Raw genomic sequence first — 19424 nt, forward strand, 5'->3', positions numbered from 1 at the left:
ACACAGAAGGAAGGAGAGGGGGGAGGGTGAAATAAAGTGACCATGGCTAAAAAAGTTATAAGGAATCATATTAGTATCTATTTACCTAAAATAGTGTAGAATACATAAGAATAAAAATATGTATATACATATACACACATAGTTTAAATTAAACTATTTGGGCTGACAATGCTTCCCCAAGAGCTGCACACAGCTAACAAAATCCTCAATACCAGTCATGGAAATCCCTCATTTAAGCTGTTAGTGGGGAAATTTAAAAAAGACTCCTAAAATATTATAGACTCTTATCTTTAAATATTGTTCTTCACCACAAGTTCTCAGTGAGTACCTATTGCTGATGACACAATGCATTTTGACCAAATGATACAGAGGAAGCCAGCTTGACCTGAATTGAAGTCTTCTCCTTGATGAAAGGAGACAAGCAGACAATTATCCTTCCCTGCTATGATGCCTATAAACTACAGTGGCCAATATTGTACTAAAATTTAAGGTTGCAATAGTGGTACTCATATTTTGGTGGCAACCAATAGCTCTCAAATTGGACACAAGAAATAACTCAACAAGAGGAAAATCTTGCCTGGTTCTGGAAACCTAGCCAAAGTATGCAGGACTAGTGAGTTTATAGATCTTTGAGGTGAACCTATAACTACTGTCTTACACAGCACAATCCCTAATTACATTCTAAATATCAATCATTGTTCCCAGGGATAAGTATATTTTTCTGTCCTCATCAAACACTTTCTTCTTTTCAAAAGACAGAGAACCATTCAGAAAACTACAACTAATCAAAATGCAGAGAACAAGTGATCATGCAGTGTTCTGCCTGAACTGATCCATGCGCCTACAGCTCAGGGAGCACTGGGGAAGAGGGCACAGAAAATGTCTAAGCTCCAGAGGAACAGGAAGGTTTCTGTGAGATTGCATCTCTTAAACATGGCACAGAATACATACCTAAGAATTCTCAAGGTCATGGTTGCTTAAACAAGACCTGAACATTTATGCACCAGTAGAATACTATCCTGGAAAAAGGAAATCTGATAGAGCTTCAAATCTAGACAGAGAAGTACAGGCACCTGAGAAATACCAACAAGAGAAGCAGTCTTACCAAAGGAACAGCACTCCAATCTGATATTGAACACCATGGGGCAAGTCCTGAAATCATGCACATACAAGGTACACCATATGGTCTGAGCAGGTTGTATCTATGTAACAACAATTAAAGCAAAAGCAGGCAGAGGCAATGAATTTTGGTGAGAAATGTTTGCTATGTAGAAGAGGATGAGATAAGAAAATGAAAATGGGTAAATTAAGTAATTATATTTTAATTAAAACTATTTTTAAGAAAGAGCAGTAAATGGTACAAGACACAAGTTTCCAATCTGTAGAAGACATAAATACACATATATACAATATAATCAAAGAATAATACCTTGTGAGCTGGATGGTCTCGGGAAAGTAAAAGACTGACACATGGGGACTTTGGATAAAACTTCATAAAGAAGGTAGAGATGGGTCTGGAGGTAGAAGGAGAGAATAAATATCTCTCGCCTGCAAATCTCATGTGTCACCTGAGTTTACATAGGGTATGGGGAGACATATAGGGACACCATTTATATTATTTTATTTAAAAGTTGCATATTTTCTTTTATCCCCTTTTCATTATGAAAAGTGAAAAGATGGGGAACACTTCATTGCCTGTTCAAACTTATTAGTCTTAATCATTGGATAAATTCATGAACATATGAATTATTTGAAAATTAATGGAACATAATATTCAGGGTAAAAATCCCATATGCCTGAACATCCTGATTCATTCTGGGGATTCCATCACTCATCATCCTAAACTCCTCCTTCAGCTGCCATATTGGAGCTGATCCTGCATAGTGTTTTGTTGAAGAATCATAATCATATATTAAATATGTGGAGCAACAGGAAATATACAGCATTTCATGTCTTGTTTTCTGTTTGAAACAAAATGTCATGTATTGTGAACACCTTTTTGTAATTTTCTTTACAATCTCAAAATATTAACTGGGGGTGGTGAAATGTGCCTGGGATCCCAGCAACTAGGAGGTCGAGGATAGAGCATAGGAAGCTCAGCATTATTCTCTGCTAAGTGGTGTCTTTGTCTGAAGTCAGCCTGAACCCCATGAAACTCCACAACAAACAGTCCAACAAACAAAGAAAGCTGTCTTAGCAGCAGCAGCAGCCTCTACTGATGTCCTGCACTGTATTATGAACACATCTCAGGTTATACATCCCGTCCTCAGATAATTTAAGGTTTAGAGAAACATCTTATTTATGTATAACAACATATGCGCATTTGTAGTTTCAATTGTGGTCCTCACAGTAAGAATTGAAATACAGCTCTGTATTCTGAATGTTGTTATGTTCTGTATGTTGTTAAGGAGGGCAATGAAAGGCTTTACCAAAACAACAGATGCCAACAGAAGTAAGAAAAACTTCAAGATTACCGAACGTTAATATATTAAAATCAGGACAAGGCTGGGATATAGAGGTAATAAAATGTAACTGATAAAAAAAAATAAAATAAAAAAAGAAAAAAATATTTTACTAAAAACAAAACAAAAAATGTATAATTGTAAAATTTAAAAGTTAGAAAATTATATATATATATGTATAAATTACATATATATGTATACAGACATATGCACATAATCTTCTGGAAGAACAAAACTTTAATCCTTGGTACATAATTGGAAAAATCTAAAGGAAAGGCAAGAATGCTGAAGACAGCATAGTGTAGGGTGTGTCCTGCTGCCCTTGTGTAAGGATTGAAGCCTCCTCTCTCACCCAGGAACCATCACACCTACATAGCCTTCTCTAAAGCATGGCTATTCTGCCCCCAGTGGAGAGAGGAGTGTGTGAGGAGAGTGGCAAGCTTGTCAGGTGACTCAGCTCAGGTGACACAGAAACAGAGAGAGGGTACAAGTGAAGGGTGACTTAACATTTAGACGGAAAGGGGAATGGGAAATGGGCAGAAGGAAAACAGCAAGAATAAATGAACAGAAAAGAATGAAGCTAAAACAGAGTACTGAGATTGTGAAGTACAACATAGACAGTTCTGGATAACACCCTTTCAGCTTCAGTTACTGTCACTGGTCCCTTTGCTTCCATTCCTTCATAATGAGCTGGTTTTATGAATGGTTTATTATTTTTTCCAGTTCTTCTGGAAACATGAAAGTGATGGCAGGGAAAGGCGATAATCTAACTTACATGTGATCCTCACTGTACTCACTTTTGACAGGAACACACACTCACACTTACACACATACATGCACACTAATACACACATAAGCACACTTGTACATACACTCGTACATACACGTATTAGAATCACATACAAAAGGCAACTGTTCTGCTGAACCATCATTTTAAATTTTGCAACACACTACTTTAGAAAATATAAAAATAAACAACCCATGAGATAGTAGTGCCCTACACTGTAATCCCTGCACCTGGGAGGCAGGGACAGGCAAATCTCTAACTTTGAGGCTAGCCTAGTCTAGCAGAACAGCCAGAGATACACAGAGAAACCCTGTATCAAAACACAAACAAGCAAGAAAACAAACAAAAAAGGAAGGAAGGGAGGGGAGAGAAGAGAAGGAAAGGAAAGAAAGAAAGAAAGAAAGAAAGAAAGAAAGAAAGAAAGAAAGAGAAAGAAAGGAAGGAAGGAAGAAAGAGAGAGAGAAAGGAAGGAAGGAAGAAAGAAAGAAAAAGTAACCACCATACTATTGAACATATATAATAGAATTCTTTTTTGGTGTGTGTGTGTGTGTGTGTGTGTGTGTGTGTGTGTGTGTGTGTGCATGTGCACAGCAGAAATCCATAGAATACTGGATTATGGAGATCTCAAAATCTTTATACAACTAGCATTAATCTTCTTAAAAGGATGTTAAGCACTGAACTGTGTCTATATAAAATACATATGCTGGGGCCCTAAAAGGGCTTTGGGGTGACAATACTAGAAGATCGGACATGAAAAGGTAACTAAGGCAAAATAAATCAACACAGAGAGGCAGATCATAAGACAGATGATGAGCACAGACCCTCTTATCCTCTGAAAAGGACCATGAGAGGATTCACTAATGGCCACAAAGAGAGTGCTCTGGAAAAGCAGATCCTGCTCTCATCTCCATCTTGGACTTCTACCTCTAAAGCTAAAAACAAACAAACAAACAAACAAAACATTTGTGTTGCTTCAACCACAATATGTACTGTGTTGTGAAATCACAAAATGAACATGAGAATCCATTTTTAAATGTTATGAAGCACAGCCAAAAAATTTGAAGGCATAACTGTACAGACAAAAAATACTCAACATTGTATTATTCTCTCTTTATACTTTGTTTTAGAGCACCTGTCTCCCAAGTTAAGTTTCCTGGTTCTTGCTCAATCCTCATGAAACTTGTACCTAGAGATCTGATGATCCTAACAGTTTTGTTAAAGTGCTGGGAAGAATGGAGTCTGCTTTTCATGTATTTGGCACCCAATACGAATGACAAATGAGTGAAGTCTCCCTGTACTTTCTTAGCAAAGCCTTAGAATTTTTTCAGATTCAGGGCATGTACCACTGCATCTTAAGTTTGCTTGGAACACTGACAGAGAAGGGGAGAATTGCATGGCATGGGCCTTCAGAGTTGCAGAAAATATTTTAAAAACTCTTGTGGCATGTGTACACCAACCACTAAAAAACAGTGTACCCGTCATGTATGTGTACACTTGAGTTAAATAATTTCAGCTCATGGTTTCCGCCTTCCACCTTCCCGATGGTGAGTGCTCTCTGTCACAAACAACTCCACATTTGGCTAAGGCTGAGGATCTGGCTTGCTTCCATGTATGTGGACCTATCTGCATTGCCCACATGGCACGCTGGGGTTGGCTACCCAGAGGCTATTTAAGCTGTGGGCTGGCTTTCCCCAGGGTCCGATGATTGTTCAAGGTTCCTGAATAAACTGCATTGAAAAAAAAAAAAAGAAAAAAAAAAGCAAAAGAACAGCAACATTTCTGCAGATGTGATTTAGGGAAAGGTCAGGCTCCAGCCCAAGGGAGCAATCAAACTTGGCAGTGTGGTTTTAGAGAAAAGAGGTTGTGGCATCCTCCTCTGTAAATAAAGAAAGGCCAGGCATGTAGCATTAGAGTCTCCGTACGGAGGTCATGTGTGGTCATCCAGTGAAGCTTGAAAGTGAAGCCTGTATTGTCTTTGAGTCCCCAAGATGCTGAGGACACCTCCACAGAAGAGCTGCACATGGGTGCAAAGCCTGCTCAAGGGAGCAAAGTGTATTGCAAGTCACCAAAACTGGATAGGTGGAGTCATCTAAGCCCTTTGACATCAGAGATGGAGTCATAGGATTTGGAGTTTGCCATCTTGGATTTTTGGTCTTGCTTTGGTCCAGTGTTTATTTGTTATGCCCCACTCCTACCTTTTGGAATGGTAATATATATTTTTCATTAAATTTTTTTTATATATTAAAAAAATAATAATTTCAGCTCAGAAGTGCAATGCTGCATATGTGCTACTGAAATTGCCCTCAGTTGACAGAGTAAGCTAAGCTTGTCAGGAATGCACCCTCCTGGGGTTGCCAGCTGCCATTTTATGCAAAGGCCATGACAGAAAAAACTGGCGTTCCATTGCCAACAATATGCCCAATCCCTAAGTCTCACCAGTTTTCATGGGGAATTTCACATAACAGGTTTCACTAGCAAGAGCAGGGGCATGTTTCATGGTATCACCAAACAGGAAAAAAGCCTTTAATGAAAGCTCTTTGGTTGTTGATTTGACTAAAGTATTTTAGACACACACCTTTCCAAAATAAACATTGTAAAAAAAAATCTATATTCACCTGTATCTTGACCCACTAAGAACCAAATATTTAATTTCTAAAAATTCATTGTCTACTCGTTGTGAGACACAGTAGAACTGAGTGTGCTAGTTTGTATATCAGGTACTGTCTGGTAATAACAGTACTGCATTGTGGTTCCCATAAGAACATGAGTATATCTCAATGTCATGTGTAGTAAAGAGAATGAGAAACAGCAGTGTGTAACTCCACAGACTTGAAGTTCTCACCAGGCCTAGTGTGAGTGACAACAATGGCTAACCCACTGCCTGATGAAGGTGAGTTGACTGGAAAGAAGTCCATGAAAATTCCTATGCTGACCTTGGTATTGTGTCTTAGGAGTGTTTACAAATAAGCCTGCCTTCTCGTCTCATTATAAAGAAAATTAAAACTAAGAGATTAACACAGTAATACGTAAGATAGACCACTTGGTGTTAGAATCTCCAGGTAACATCTATCTGTGTCCATGTTATAATATTTATGTATGCGTGTGTATGTGAGTGTGTGCATGGGGACAAGTAGAAGCACATGTGTACATATGTATTTGCATGTGTATGTGTTCATGAAGAGACATGAGATAACTGTGGGTGTTGTTTCTCAGGTTCTGGGGATCTTTAGTGTGTGTGTGTGTGTGTGTGCGTGTGTGCAAGTGTGTGTTTGGGTATACATATGTGCACATGTATGTGGAGGTCAGAGGACCATCTTGGTTGTCATTTTTCAGAAGCTATCTGTCTTGTTTATTGGATACAAGGTCTCTCATTGACCCTGGGCACTTCCAGGTAGCCTAGGCTGCTTGGGAACCAGGCTTCAGGAACACATTTACCCTCACCTCCCCAGCACAGCTGCCATGCCCTCATGTGAGTGCTGGAAATTGTACTCAGGGCTCATGGTTCTGTGACACCTACAGAGCTATATTTTCTGGTCAAGCAGCAGCTAGAAAATTCTCTCTTTCTTTTCCTCTTCATCCTGAGTATTGTCATCCTCCTTTGCTGTATGCACAAAAGTATAAAATCTTCTTTTACAGTTCTGCAAAACAGAAGGTGATGAACTAAAATTCCATACTGGAGCTGGTGATTTTCATTGTCCACTGGGATTCTTGACTGTATTTCAGCAGGATGTGATTATGATATGATAAAATAGTAATTGATAGTAAACATTGATGTTCCTGCATTAAAATCATTTGTGCCAGAGAGAAATCAACGAGCAGTAATAAAAGATGCAGAAGGAATCACATCACAAATTCTCAAGCATATCTGAAGAATTTGAAGATGGAAAAGAAAAACATAGCACTTGTATGGCTTTGAAGAATTCTTTGAAAAAAAAAATAAACAGTGAGTTCCAATTCCTTATTCTCCTGTTTTATTTTTAATGGTTGCTAAAACTGACATATTTGTGACAGATTTCTAGGCTTTCCTGATTGTGGTGAATTCCTATAGCAACTAAATAAGCTTCAAGTTCTTTCCAAAATGAAGTATTTAATATTATGACCACTTCTGATCAGTACATTTAGCACCAAAAGAAAATTTATAGGAAAATCAGCATGAAAGACTGAGTAGACAAGGAAAACTTCAGGACAAACCTTGAAGCATGCACGTTTCACATTTTGTGTAGATGACACATAAAATGACAAATGGAAGTCCAGCTTTTGGTATTTCCCCATGGGAAGAATCATAGCTGCTGTCCAAGCAATGTCCACTCAGGAGATGATTTCCACAGATGATAACATAGTCTCCTTCATTCTACAAAATTATAATTGAGCATTAGATAATTTTGAAAATACTCAAAGAGCTTCTAAGACAAGTCAGGAGTCAATATTTTAGCTGGAAATGGATTGTGCAAAGGAGCTGGGCCTGCATAACTTGCCTTGTCTTGTCTTGTCTTATCTTCCTTCTTTTCTTGCTACCAATTTGAAAGATGTGGGGCACATGGACCATGCCACCAGGAGAACTGGCATGGAACTGGTAAGGGGGAGCAAGTTCAAATCCAAGAAATCTCAAAATTGAGATTAAAAATCTCATCTTGAGACTAGCAGGAATGGAATCAGATCCTTCCCTGTTACCATGCCCACCTCTGATCACGTAGCATGGAGACACCCCCACGGTGGTCAGGTAGTCACATATCTGGCACCTAGATGAAAACAGAGCACTGCCAACACCTTAGCCAAAACCAATTAAATGCATTCACCCCCAAAACTTCTCAGTGCCCGAGGTCCACTCTTGTTCACTGTGGAATAAAGATGCATACACATAAGTTGTTACACACACACACACACACACACACACACACATACATATGCATGAACACACGGGGACTTGAGCTGTTTTATCAATAAAGGCGAGCATAAGCTGTTTCACTAAATATCATCTAAGAGTAACTGATTTATCCTAGGAGAAAGTCTTCCCCTCTAGGCACTCCCAGCTGGAATGGAATCCTGCAGAGCCCACACTTTCCAGATTTAACACTCTCCTTCCTGGCTCGGCTACCAGTGGTGTCCAGGCATCCCAGAAAGAAGCAGAGCCACAGAAAGAGATGCTTCAAAGACCATGAAGGGAGATAGTGAGAATGAGTACCCACTGCCATGGGTGTTTGTGTTCAGCTCCCCCTGCAGCCCCAGACACTGTGTGCTCAGAGCACAGAAGTACACAGCTGAATCGCTCCAGTGCACACGGGCTTTCCTCAGGATGAAAGAAGAGTCGCTCTTGCTAAACTCAGCCTCAAAGCCATTCATGCCATGGACCACTGGGTCTCCTGAGTAGTAGCTGAGAAGCAGTTGCAGCCCCTGCCGTGGGTACTGGACATACCAGAACAGGCTAGGTGGCACAGAAGAGGAATAGTTGCATCTTATCTGCAGAGAGGCATCTTCAGAGACAGTGACTTGAGCATCAGGCTGAGTCACTGACTGAGCACTGGTGTCTCCTGGAAGGGAATAGTATGTCAGTAATTACAGGGCAGACTTCATTGAGGACAGTCAGAATCCTAGGATGCAGAGACCACAAGGCAGCTGTACTCACTCAGAATAAAGTGTACTGCCAGCAATGGGAGGATGGCCAGGCGCATGGCTGAGCCTTGTGAAGACTGCAGCTCTGATTTGGAACAGGATTGCAGGAATGTGGCTGAAGAAAGCAAGAGCTTGAAAATAGGTGTGGAGAAGGGTCAACTGGAGAAGTTCCTGATCAGATAAAAACAGTGAAGCTGCTAACACAAGCCTGGAAGCTTTAGAGTGTCTGAGCCTTGTCTCTTGCCTTTGCTATAAACTCAGGCAGCAGCAAAGAAAGGATGAGATGCCAGTAGGTGGTGAAGACCTTCAAAGGAAGAAAGAACACTAGAAGGTACTTCAGCGCCCTCTGGAGGAGAAACGAGGAACCAAATGTCCCAAGGGTCCACAGTTGGCCACCTGTTGTGTTCTTATTTCACAGACAAGCAAAACCATCAAAATGCAATTGCTTCTTTTTCTAATCTATTATGAGATATTAGTTATAGAACTCCCTGGAAATAGATGGCTTGTTAATATTCCTTGTGAAACCAGGTCATGAAATGATCCCCAGACTTCAGATGCAATTGTCTCAGGCTGGGTGTGAATGGCCACCACAACCATGGTGATGATGCCTGATGGTACAGACATCGCCATTGATGGATGTTCTGCAGCAATGAGGCAACAGGAAAACACATGATGTTAGACTACCTCTGCTCTCTATGAGAAGTTTTGACTCCAGATGGGAAAGCTTTACTAAAGAAACTAAAACCTGGAGACTTCCATGGCTGGTGACATTATTGTCCTCCAGTAAAAAAAACCTGAGATGAAAAACTTTTTCTGGGCCAATGGAATGCAATGACTAAATCAGAATGCACATTTTCTTTGACTCTAGGAAGAAATCAGTTCTTCTCTTGGGTCTTCTCTCATCTGTTCCTTCCCCAGGGATTGTCTTTCCTGGAGATGGTTTATGTTCACTGTCAAGTTTTTAGTTTATGAATGAGCCTGTGGAGGGTGAGTGTATGTGTGTGCATGTTCCTGTTTCTCTCAATTTCCCCCATAATTTAAAGGACAGCAGTATAAAGGAGAATAAACTCAAATCCACAAGTGTTAGAAGAATGAAGATCATCTCAGAACCCAGATTTACCAGTACTTCCAGAAGAAGGGAGGAGGTAGAGTCATACTGAAGTTTGATTGAAGCAAGCACATCCAAAACCAAGACCAGCAATTCACGTTCTTATTTAAGAACATTAGTGGCGGATGACAAGATGACAGCGCCAGGAGAACATTGTGTCTGAGGAATAGGACAACATTTCCCGTACAGCGACCAATGAGCTGAACTCTGGGCCCTAAAATAACAGCAATCGTGTTTCCCAGGTGAGAGGAAACTCTCAAGGCAGGGGAATCACTCAGATCCACTCTCAGGTCCCCCAGCCAGAACCTGGAAGAGATCCCGGGTCACGCAGGCACTAGGTCACCAGACCAGAGCCACAAGCCTGCCTGTCCTGATCACCTTCCCAGGCTGAACAGTGAACACAAAAACACCAGAGCCTGGAAGTCCCTGTCGCAGGAGAACTCCACAGGGAAGGAAGGAAATGATACTGACTTGGATCACCCAGTCTTTCCCTGGAAAAAGTCTTGTAGACCTGCAAGTACTAGCCACCATCGCTGAATTGGGCTCCACCCTCAGACACAGACAGTCACTGTGCACCAGCTATCTGGCACAGACCGAGCTGTGTGCCCCAAGGCAAAAAAAAGACTGGGAGTCCCTGTCTCGAGAGAACTCCACAGGGAAGGAAGGAAATGGTACTGACTTGGGTCACCCAGTCTTTCCCTGGAAAAAGTCTCCCAGACTGGCGGGTACTTCTCCTTCACTCTCCCCTTACCCTCTCTCCTCTCCACTCTCTCTCCCCAATCCCTTCTTTTCTCCACCCTCTTCTCTCTCTCATGTGATCTGTCAAAATGTGGTCATTGAGAATCTGAACAGGTACCATTTAGTAAGGCATTTTTATGCCAAAAACATAACACAAAAGACAGAATCTTCTTCAAACATTTAAGAGTGCAAGTGTGGTAGTAGCAAACAATGAGAGCAGAAAAGAAGGTTGGAATCAGTTGGAGAAGAGAGATACAGATTCCCTCCAAATATGTTCTGAAAATAAACCAATATGGCCTTGAGTTAGGAAACCAAGAAGCAAATAATCAAAACGTAAACCAGCATTAACTAAGGTGGTAAAATCTCAATGGTAACACCTATGTGTTCAATGAAGAGTCATGGGTCTCATGAATAAGTCCAACTCAGTCATTCATCCTAGCCAGATCCAAAATATATTTATGACACCTTTATCATCACCAGGCCAATAGAAACTGTAACTGATAAGTATGTGGTAAAAAACAGTCTTCAAAATGTTTTACTTTTTGGATACAATGAAAAACTGAAGACTATGTCATGTGATCATACCACTGGGCTCTGCTTAGACCATGAGTCTACTTGGGCAAGGAACTCTGTTGCATAACTGGGAAAGAGACCTCTCTATCTAGACCAGTTGTCCATCACTGTAGAAACCTATATATGCTTCAAAATAAAATTTCTTTAATGAGAGGGAAGAACTACACTTATCTCCGTGCGCAATTATATAGATTCAGAATACAGTTTGAAGCTACACTGATTTAGGAAAGTGGCCATCATAGGTTCTCCTCTAGTGTTTATGGCCTCTCCGTCCCGGGGTAGTTGACTGGATTTACAGTATTGGGGCAGAAACACTTCCTATGGAGCAGCCCTTAAGTCCAGTAGACATACGTTAGTTTCTCCCAAGATGAAAATGCTGCTATTCCACCCTTGTGGATATCTTCATGTTGGTCACTGTTTTGGTTCAAAGGTCTGCATTTTGGTAGAATTATTTATTGCTTTTCTTCTTTGGAATCTTACATAACACATTTAGATATTATGAGAATTTATCCTTAGTGAGGAGTCTTCAGGTCAGTTCTAGCTAAATTCCTCCAAGTCCTATGTCTGAAGTGTGTGGTGTCCTAAGCAAAATGTCTTATCTTCAAGTTCTATGAGGCAATCAAGGACAATAGTGATGAACTATTTCATTTGGAAGAAACCCTTGAAGCCCCTGACCAACACCTTGAAGGTGGATTTTTCATGCCTGGCACTGGGATTTTTTAGATTTAGTATTTGTTCTAAGTTTGACAAACTCTCATCTGAGATGTTCTATTTTCTGCCATTAGAAGTAGTTTTAGTTTTAGGGGATTAGAAATTGAATTTGGCATTCTATTGTGCTCCCTAATCAGTAAGATAGCATGTACTTCTTTGCTGTTCTTTCTGTAGAGAAACATGTATCTTTTATGAGAGACATTATGGTTTACATTTTAGATATTCCTTTCTTTACAGAAAGATAAATACGAGCACTAGAGTATTTTAATTTAAACTGGTATTTTGTTGACATAATTGAAATGAATAAAATCTTTGGCTTTCTTTTCCAGTTTTAGAATAGTTATCAGAGAACCTGATTCCAATGAGTGAGTACACCACATCACGGGAATCTAATGTACCTGCAAAGGCAGACAAGAGTAGACATAAGGGGAAGAGATTTCTCGACACAGTTTTTTATAACCCTACTGCCTCCTATATAATGTGTATGACAGAGAAGTACCTGTCTCTCAGAGACTCTTCTTAAGAGCTCCAACAGCTGTGTTTCATGAGCAGCTTCACTAAGTAAAGGTTGTCACGGAGTGTGATGGCTTGAATGAGAATGACCCCCAGAGGCTCAACATCTGAATGTCTGGTCCCCAGTTGATGGACTGTTTAGGAAGTTTCAGGAGGTGTGGCCTTGCCAGAAGAGGAATATCACTAGTGCTACTCTTTGTAATCTCAAAGTCAAAGCCAGGCTAAGTCAGTCTCCCTTTCTCCTCCTTTCTCTCTCTTTCTCTCTCTCTCCCTCCCTCACTTCCTCTCTTCTTTTCCCTCTCTCCACCACCTTCCTTCCCTCCCTCATGCTTGTGATCAGATGTAAAAGCTCAGCTACTGCTCCAGGACCATGCCTGCCTGCCTGCCTGATATTGTACTGGCCAACATGATAGTCACCTTCTAAAACTGTGACATAGTTCCCAAGTAAATGCTTTTAAATTGTCTTGGTCATGGTGTCTCTTCTCAGCAAATAGGCTAGTAACTGAGATGAGGAGTTGAGCTGAACTCTGTAACTTGGACAAAAGAGAGGAAGGATGTAAATAACTTGTGGAGTGAGACTGAAGCAGATTTTTAAAGACTACAGTCTAGGTTTCTCATTTACATCATAAATTTGTGGGATAATAACAGAAGATTGCTGGAGAATACTTCAGGACTTTTCTTGAGATGTTTGCTTTTAAGACTTCCAGTTAGGGAGAGAACTTTATTTCAAGGGATCATATCCTGGGTTGTCTTTAGCACTGTCTTCCATCATGTCAGTCAGAATATCCACAGATTCCTAGGTTTCTAGATATTTGACCTGAGACTTGTTGCTGTTTTTCAGGAAGCTGGTGAGCAGCACTTGGAGAAAGCACACAGCCTCCCTCACAGGGCTGCTCCCCTAGGCCTCCTGCACCTATGGTTTGTGTGCAGCTTCCCCTGCAGTCTCCCTCACTGTGTCCCTCACAGCACAGTAGTACAGGGCAGAGTCTGACAGCTGCACTGAGGACGTCTGCAGGTGGAAGGAGCTGCTGCTCTTATGGAGAGTGGCGTGGAACCCTCGGTGCTCTGTCCTCTTGTTGCCTGTGGAGCTCTTCAGAAGCAGCTGAGGGGCTTTGTTGAGATATTGCACATACCAGAAGAGGAAAGGATCTGTGTAAGGAGTCTGATAGGTGCAGTTCAGCATCACAGGCATCCCCTCTGTGACAGTGACCAAGCCTTCTGTCTGTGTCACTGAGTCTCCATTGCTCCTTCCTAAAAAGGAAACAAACAAGGAGGAATTGCTGTTCTACATGAGGAGAAGGATAAAGACTGCCATAGTTGTAAGACAAAGACATCATTAACACTCAGGGTAAAATGTAACTTACTGAGCATGAAGAGGAGCACAAGAACTGAGCAGGTGACAGGAAGCATGTTCATAGAAGAAATGACACTTGGTCCTTGAGTGCACCAATCTCACAGGTCAAGTCTTCAGCAGGACCTCATCCAACCCCTCACTCATGGGCAAGGACCTCTGTCAGCACAGTGAGTCTGTCATGTTAAGCCACCTGAAGGAGATGCTAACTGCATCTGTAAAGGCAGCGCCCTCTGCTGATTTCCCTTGAAACCTCACCCTAAGGAGGCAGGCCTCAAGTCCCCAATGAAAGCCTGAAATCACCAATGGTCTTGATCTGTATGTATCCTATGTTATTTAGTGTGATGAGTGCACATAAAAATACACACACACAAATATACCTCTGCAAATATTTATCTACTTTTTCTTACTATAGTTCTTAGAGAATGTTATTCAATGAATTTTGATTATACTCATCTACGTTTCCACTCCTGATATATCCATCCACTCTTCCCTGCCTACCCAATTCTGTGCTCCTCCCCGCATTTAAAATAAAACACACCGAGTTTTAGGTTACGGGTTGTGCTGCCCATATACTGTTAGCATCATGTCCTCCAGTAGAGGGTGGTCTATGCACCATGAGCTTCACCTTTAAAGAAAGTGGCATCTCTCTCCCAGTAGCACAAAGTGCCATCAGCTCCTTGGCTCCTTCCCTCTCTGTGATGGAGTTTTCTGGCCTGATCCTTTGCTAGTCTTCTGTCTGCTGCCAGCCTCTGTGAGTTCATATGGGCAGCTGTCTTGCTGTGCCCAGAAAACACTGTTTCCTTGTGTTTGTCCACCACCTACGGCTCTTCTAGTCTTTCCACCTCCTCTTCCTCAATGACTGCTGAGCCCTGGGAGGAGGTCGTGGGATAGAGAGCCCCATCTTGGTGGCTGACATGTGGTCCCCCATCTTGGTGGCTGACATGTGGTCCCCCATCTTGGTGGCTGACATGTGGTCCCCCATCTTGGTGGCTGACACATCGTCTCTTCTCTTCGTCAGCACAGTGGGTTCTTGCTCTTTGACATTCACCATGCGCTGCAACAAGGGGAGGATAATGAAAATATATTTCAATTGTTAAATAGTTTAATTGCTTTTACATATTAAACTTTTATTTTCAATTCACTGTGACAACTACATTTTTGTTGAGTTAACATTGCAATTAATAACAGCACACACCTTATTAAAATAATATATTAATTTTGACATTATTGTTAATAAAGTTTAACATTTAACATTCACCTCTTTTAAATAAATTATTGGTTTTAATATTTTAATTTAATTTTTGATAAGCTGAATGGTATACCTCATTAGTTTATTAATTAAAATTGATTTATTATTCTGAATAATTAATTAAACCAACAACATTTATACTGAGGTAAGAATAGACAAATTATCAACTTAATTTTTTCTTTTCATAAAATTTAAATATTCTTTTTAAAATTTTATTTATTTTCAAATTAATTACAGTTTATTCACATTGTATCCCAGATGTAGCCCCCTCCCAATCTCACTCTTCCTCCCTCTTCTCCTCTCCCACCCCTCCTCCAGGCCACTGATAGTGGAGGTCCTCCTCCCCTTCCATCTGACACTAGCCATCAGGGCTGTCTACACTGTCTTCCTCTGTGGCCTGGTAAGGATGCCCCCACTCCTAAGGGACTTCATGAAACTGAAAAGCTTCCCTGAAACAAAAGACACTTTCATCATAACACAATGACAGCTACAGACTGGGAAAGGGTCTTCACCAACCGTATATCTGACAGAGGGCTAATATCCCAAATATATAAAGAAGTCAAGAAGTTAAACAGCAACAAACAAGTAATCCAATTAAAAAATGGGGTAGAGAGCTAAAAGGAGATTCTCAATAAAGAAATTGTGAATGGCAAAGAAACACTTAAAGAAATGCTCAAAATCCTTAGTCATCAGGGAAACACAAATCAAAACGACCTTGAGATTTTACCTTACACCCATCAGAATGGCTAAGATCAAAAACTCTACTGACAACACATTCTGAACAGGTTGTGGAGAAAGGGGAAACCTCCTCCATTTCTGGTGGGAATATAAACTTGTACAACCACTTTGGAAACCAATCTGGCACTTTCTCAGACAATTAGGAATAGTGCTACTTCAAGATCCAGCTATACCACTCCTGGGTATATATCCAAAAGATGCTCAAGTATACAACAAAGTCATTTGCTCAACCATGTTCATAGCAGCTTTATTGGTAATAGCCAGAAGCTGGAAACAACCCAGTTGTCCCTCAGTTGAGGAATGGATACAGAAATTGTGGTATACTTACACAATGGAATACTACTCAGCAATTAAAAACAAGGAAATCATGAAATTTGCATGCAAATGGTGGGATCTAGAAACAATCATCCTGAGTGAGATATCCCATAAGCAGAAAGACATATATGGTATATACTCACTGACATATAGTATAGGGTAATCATGCTAAAATCTGTACACCTAAAGAAACTAAGCAAGAAGGAGGACTCTGGATAAGATGATCAATCCTCACTCAGAAAGACTAAGGGCATGGACATTGGAAAAAGGAGAAAACAGGGCACAGAAAAAGAGCCTACCACAGAGGGCCTCCGAAAGACTCTACCCAGCAAAGTATCAAAGCAGATGCTGAGACTCATAGTCAAACTTTGGGCAGAGTGCAGGGAATCTTATATAAAAGGGGGAGATAGAAAGACCTGGAAGGGACAGAAGCTCCACAGGGAGAACAACAGAACCAAAAATCTGGGCCCAGGTGCCTTTTCTGAGACTGATACTCCAATCAAGAACCATTCATGGAGATAACCTAGAACCCCTGCGCAGATGTAGCCCATGGCAGCTCAGTCTCCAAGTGATTTCCCTAATACGGGGAGCAGGGACTGTCTTTGACATGAACTCAGTGGCTGGCTCTTTGATAAAATATTTTTTTTTAAGGATGGAGAAAACTGTCCTAAATTGTCTGAGGGAGTTGAAGCTAACTTTCTTATTTTGTGTTTTTAATGTCTACATTATACTTGGCACTTGCAAACTAGCAACTGGCAAATGCTGCCCTGGAAGGCCCGTGACACAGGATGTGGACACAGCCCCATGGTTTGAGGACAGGCAGCAGGTGCCAGTGGGGCAGTGTGTACTTGCTGCACAGAAGTACATAGCTGAGTCTCCAGGCTGAGTGTCTGTGATGTGCAGGGAGAAGTGTTTGGCCTTCTTATCCAGTAAAACTGTGAGTCTTTGGTTCTGCTTTCTGTCCACATTTGAACGAATGTCCATGAAGAACTGAGGACCTTTCCCAGGTTCTTGCTTATACCAAGAGAAATAGTCCGAGGCACTGTCTGTGTAAGTGCAGTTGATGACAGCGCTGGCTCCCTCCTGGACTCTCAGGATGGAAAGGTGCTGCTCCACCTGCTCTCCTTGGCTCATCCCTATGCAGAAAGATGGAGAGAAAGGAGAAAGGTTGTCAGGTCATCACATATCAGAAATCTCTTTTACTACAGTTACAGTAACTAGAGAAAACCTGAATAAAATATCGATTCCCCCTGATGTCTCAGAAATGCCCACTGGTTATTCTGTGACCCTAAAATATTAACTCACCATCCATCTGCAGCCACAGAAACATGAATAAAGTAGAAACACATGTCTTCATTGTTCTTCCCAATGAAATTGAAATCCAGTGTCAATCGTGACAACCAGCAGGTCAGCTACAGCTGCCAGGGTGTTGTTCTTTCTCAGTAACAATTCTAGTTCTGGAGTCTTCCCCTCAGCCACTGAGGAAAGGGCTTAGCTTCTGCACAGTCAGCACACAAGGAAATGAATTCTCTGCATCCTCCCCAGCAGTTGAGAATTACTGCCACCTTGTGTTTGAATCTCTAAACAGCAAAGAGTCTGGTTAAGTGTTCTCTGACCCTATGTGTCTCAGAGGCATAAAACACAATATGTCATATCACGTAGGTTCTAAAACTAAGAGAGAAAGAATAGTATTTGTACATACTAGTGAAGCTGTTTCTTTTCTTTACATGTAGTATAGGCTATGTATGATGCTTCATATACGAATGTATGTACATAAAATGTTCATATATAAATCTATGTATGTGGTGTATATATGGGTGTGTTTGTGAGTGTGTGTGTCTGTGTGTGTGTCACATTTGTTCTGTCTAGAACTGTTTTGACCTTTCCACTCTCACACTGCAGAATTCTTGGATCATTCATCAAGCATTCTCCCATTTCTTAGAGAAAAATGGTTATGTATGTAGTTGTCCTTGTGAATTACAGCACTCAAGAAAATGCTTTTTCAAGTCTCTTATGGGCTTTCAGTAGCAAGAAGACAGTGTTCTTTCTATTTCCGTGATTTCTTGTTGATAATATAACTACGATGTTTCTATGCTTGTATCTTGCATTCCATAGAAACCAGCCTGGAATCACAAATGCACATAGCTACTCTTAGAAAAGGTCTCATGAGTCATTTGGTCATGAGTGTGGCAACATCCATGTGGCTTATTCTCACAGCATCCAGTGTTGTCGACTGAATCACTGATAGAAAAGTAGTGTGGATCCCCTGGAGAATCTGCCAAGTACTGCAACAACCCAGCTTTCCTCCTTCCTCTGGCTCTTCCTGGCACCCCTTTGATTCTAGCCCATGTTCTTTCCTTTGTGTCTACTGCAAATATCTAAAAACACCATGTATCTGGAAATCTAGTATATGTGGGCTCATGAAGCACGTAGGCCAGAGTTACTGTCCTCTATTTCAGTTCCCTGGTACCATCCCCAGCCCTGTAACAGACCACTTGCAGGGGCCAATTCTTTCACTCTTCCTCTGTTCTCTGGGATTCAGCTGAACCTCTCTGCATTTCCTCTCCTCCCTCACCCATATTACTTTGTGTCAAATGCCAACAGAGACACTCCCCCTGGAACCCTGGAGGCCACACCTGTCTGGGAAATAGGTAGCCCATCCTCACTCACCCTCATGCCCTACAGTGAAATTTCCCCAGTTTCATCCCTACTCATGAGGCCAACCACTTGAATGGGACTGTCCTTCTCCGTTTCCGTATTTCAGGTACTGAATCAAGCCTTGCAGAAGACCCAGCTTGCCTCATTCTTATGAACCCTCTTAGCACTCTCTCTAATTAATCTCCTTTCCTTCATGCCATCCTCATATATATAAAAATAAACCTTTGGTAAGCATCAGAGGTAAGCTTCACCAACAGAGTACAAGACATGGAATCTCATTGAAGACAAGGTGGAAGAAATGGACAAATATCTCTGTCAAAGAAAATGTTAAATAAAAAAAAATAATCCTGGGAGAAAATATCCATGAAAGCTAGGGCATCATAATGAGATTGAATCTACAAATGATATAAATAAAGGAGAAGAAACCTGTCATTCCTGTTGGCAGAGGCCTGGACTGGAGCTGGGTACTGGAGCTCAGCTCTGGGACAGAGACAATGGGTTCCATTTCCCTCAAGGGAAGTTATAGCACCTTAGGATGAGGCATTAGTGTGCTAAGCCAGGGTGTGGAAAAGATATTTTGTTGAGTATTTTTGCATCAATGTTCATAA

The 19424-nt window shown here is 41.1% G+C and overlaps 3 gene segments (V, D, J or C); all 3 read right to left on the reverse strand.

The window, feature by feature from the left end:
* Positions 1 to 8340: 8340 nt before the first annotated feature.
* Positions 8341 to 9112, reverse strand: LOC132656363 (T-cell receptor alpha chain V region PHDS58-like). The segment is given in 2 exon segments: positions 8341 to 8777; positions 8873 to 9112. Coding segments are annotated over 2 exon segments (483 nt in total).
* Positions 9113 to 13415: 4303 nt separating this feature from the next.
* On the reverse strand, positions 13416 to 13918 carry LOC132656619 (T-cell receptor alpha chain V region CTL-F3-like). The segment is given in 2 exon segments: positions 13416 to 13753; positions 13867 to 13918. Coding segments are annotated over 2 exon segments (390 nt in total).
* Positions 13919 to 16073: 2155 nt separating this feature from the next.
* LOC132656617 (T cell receptor alpha variable 13-1-like) lies at positions 16074 to 17292 on the reverse strand. The segment is given in 1 exon segment: positions 16074 to 17292. A coding segment is annotated over 1 exon segment (414 nt).
* Between the last annotated feature and the right edge of the window lie 2132 nt (positions 17293 to 19424).

The sequence above is a fragment of the Meriones unguiculatus genome, chromosome 9 (genome assembly GCF_030254825.1).
Source record: "Meriones unguiculatus strain TT.TT164.6M chromosome 9, Bangor_MerUng_6.1, whole genome shotgun sequence".
Taxonomy (NCBI): Eukaryota; Metazoa; Chordata; class Mammalia; order Rodentia; family Muridae; genus Meriones; species Meriones unguiculatus.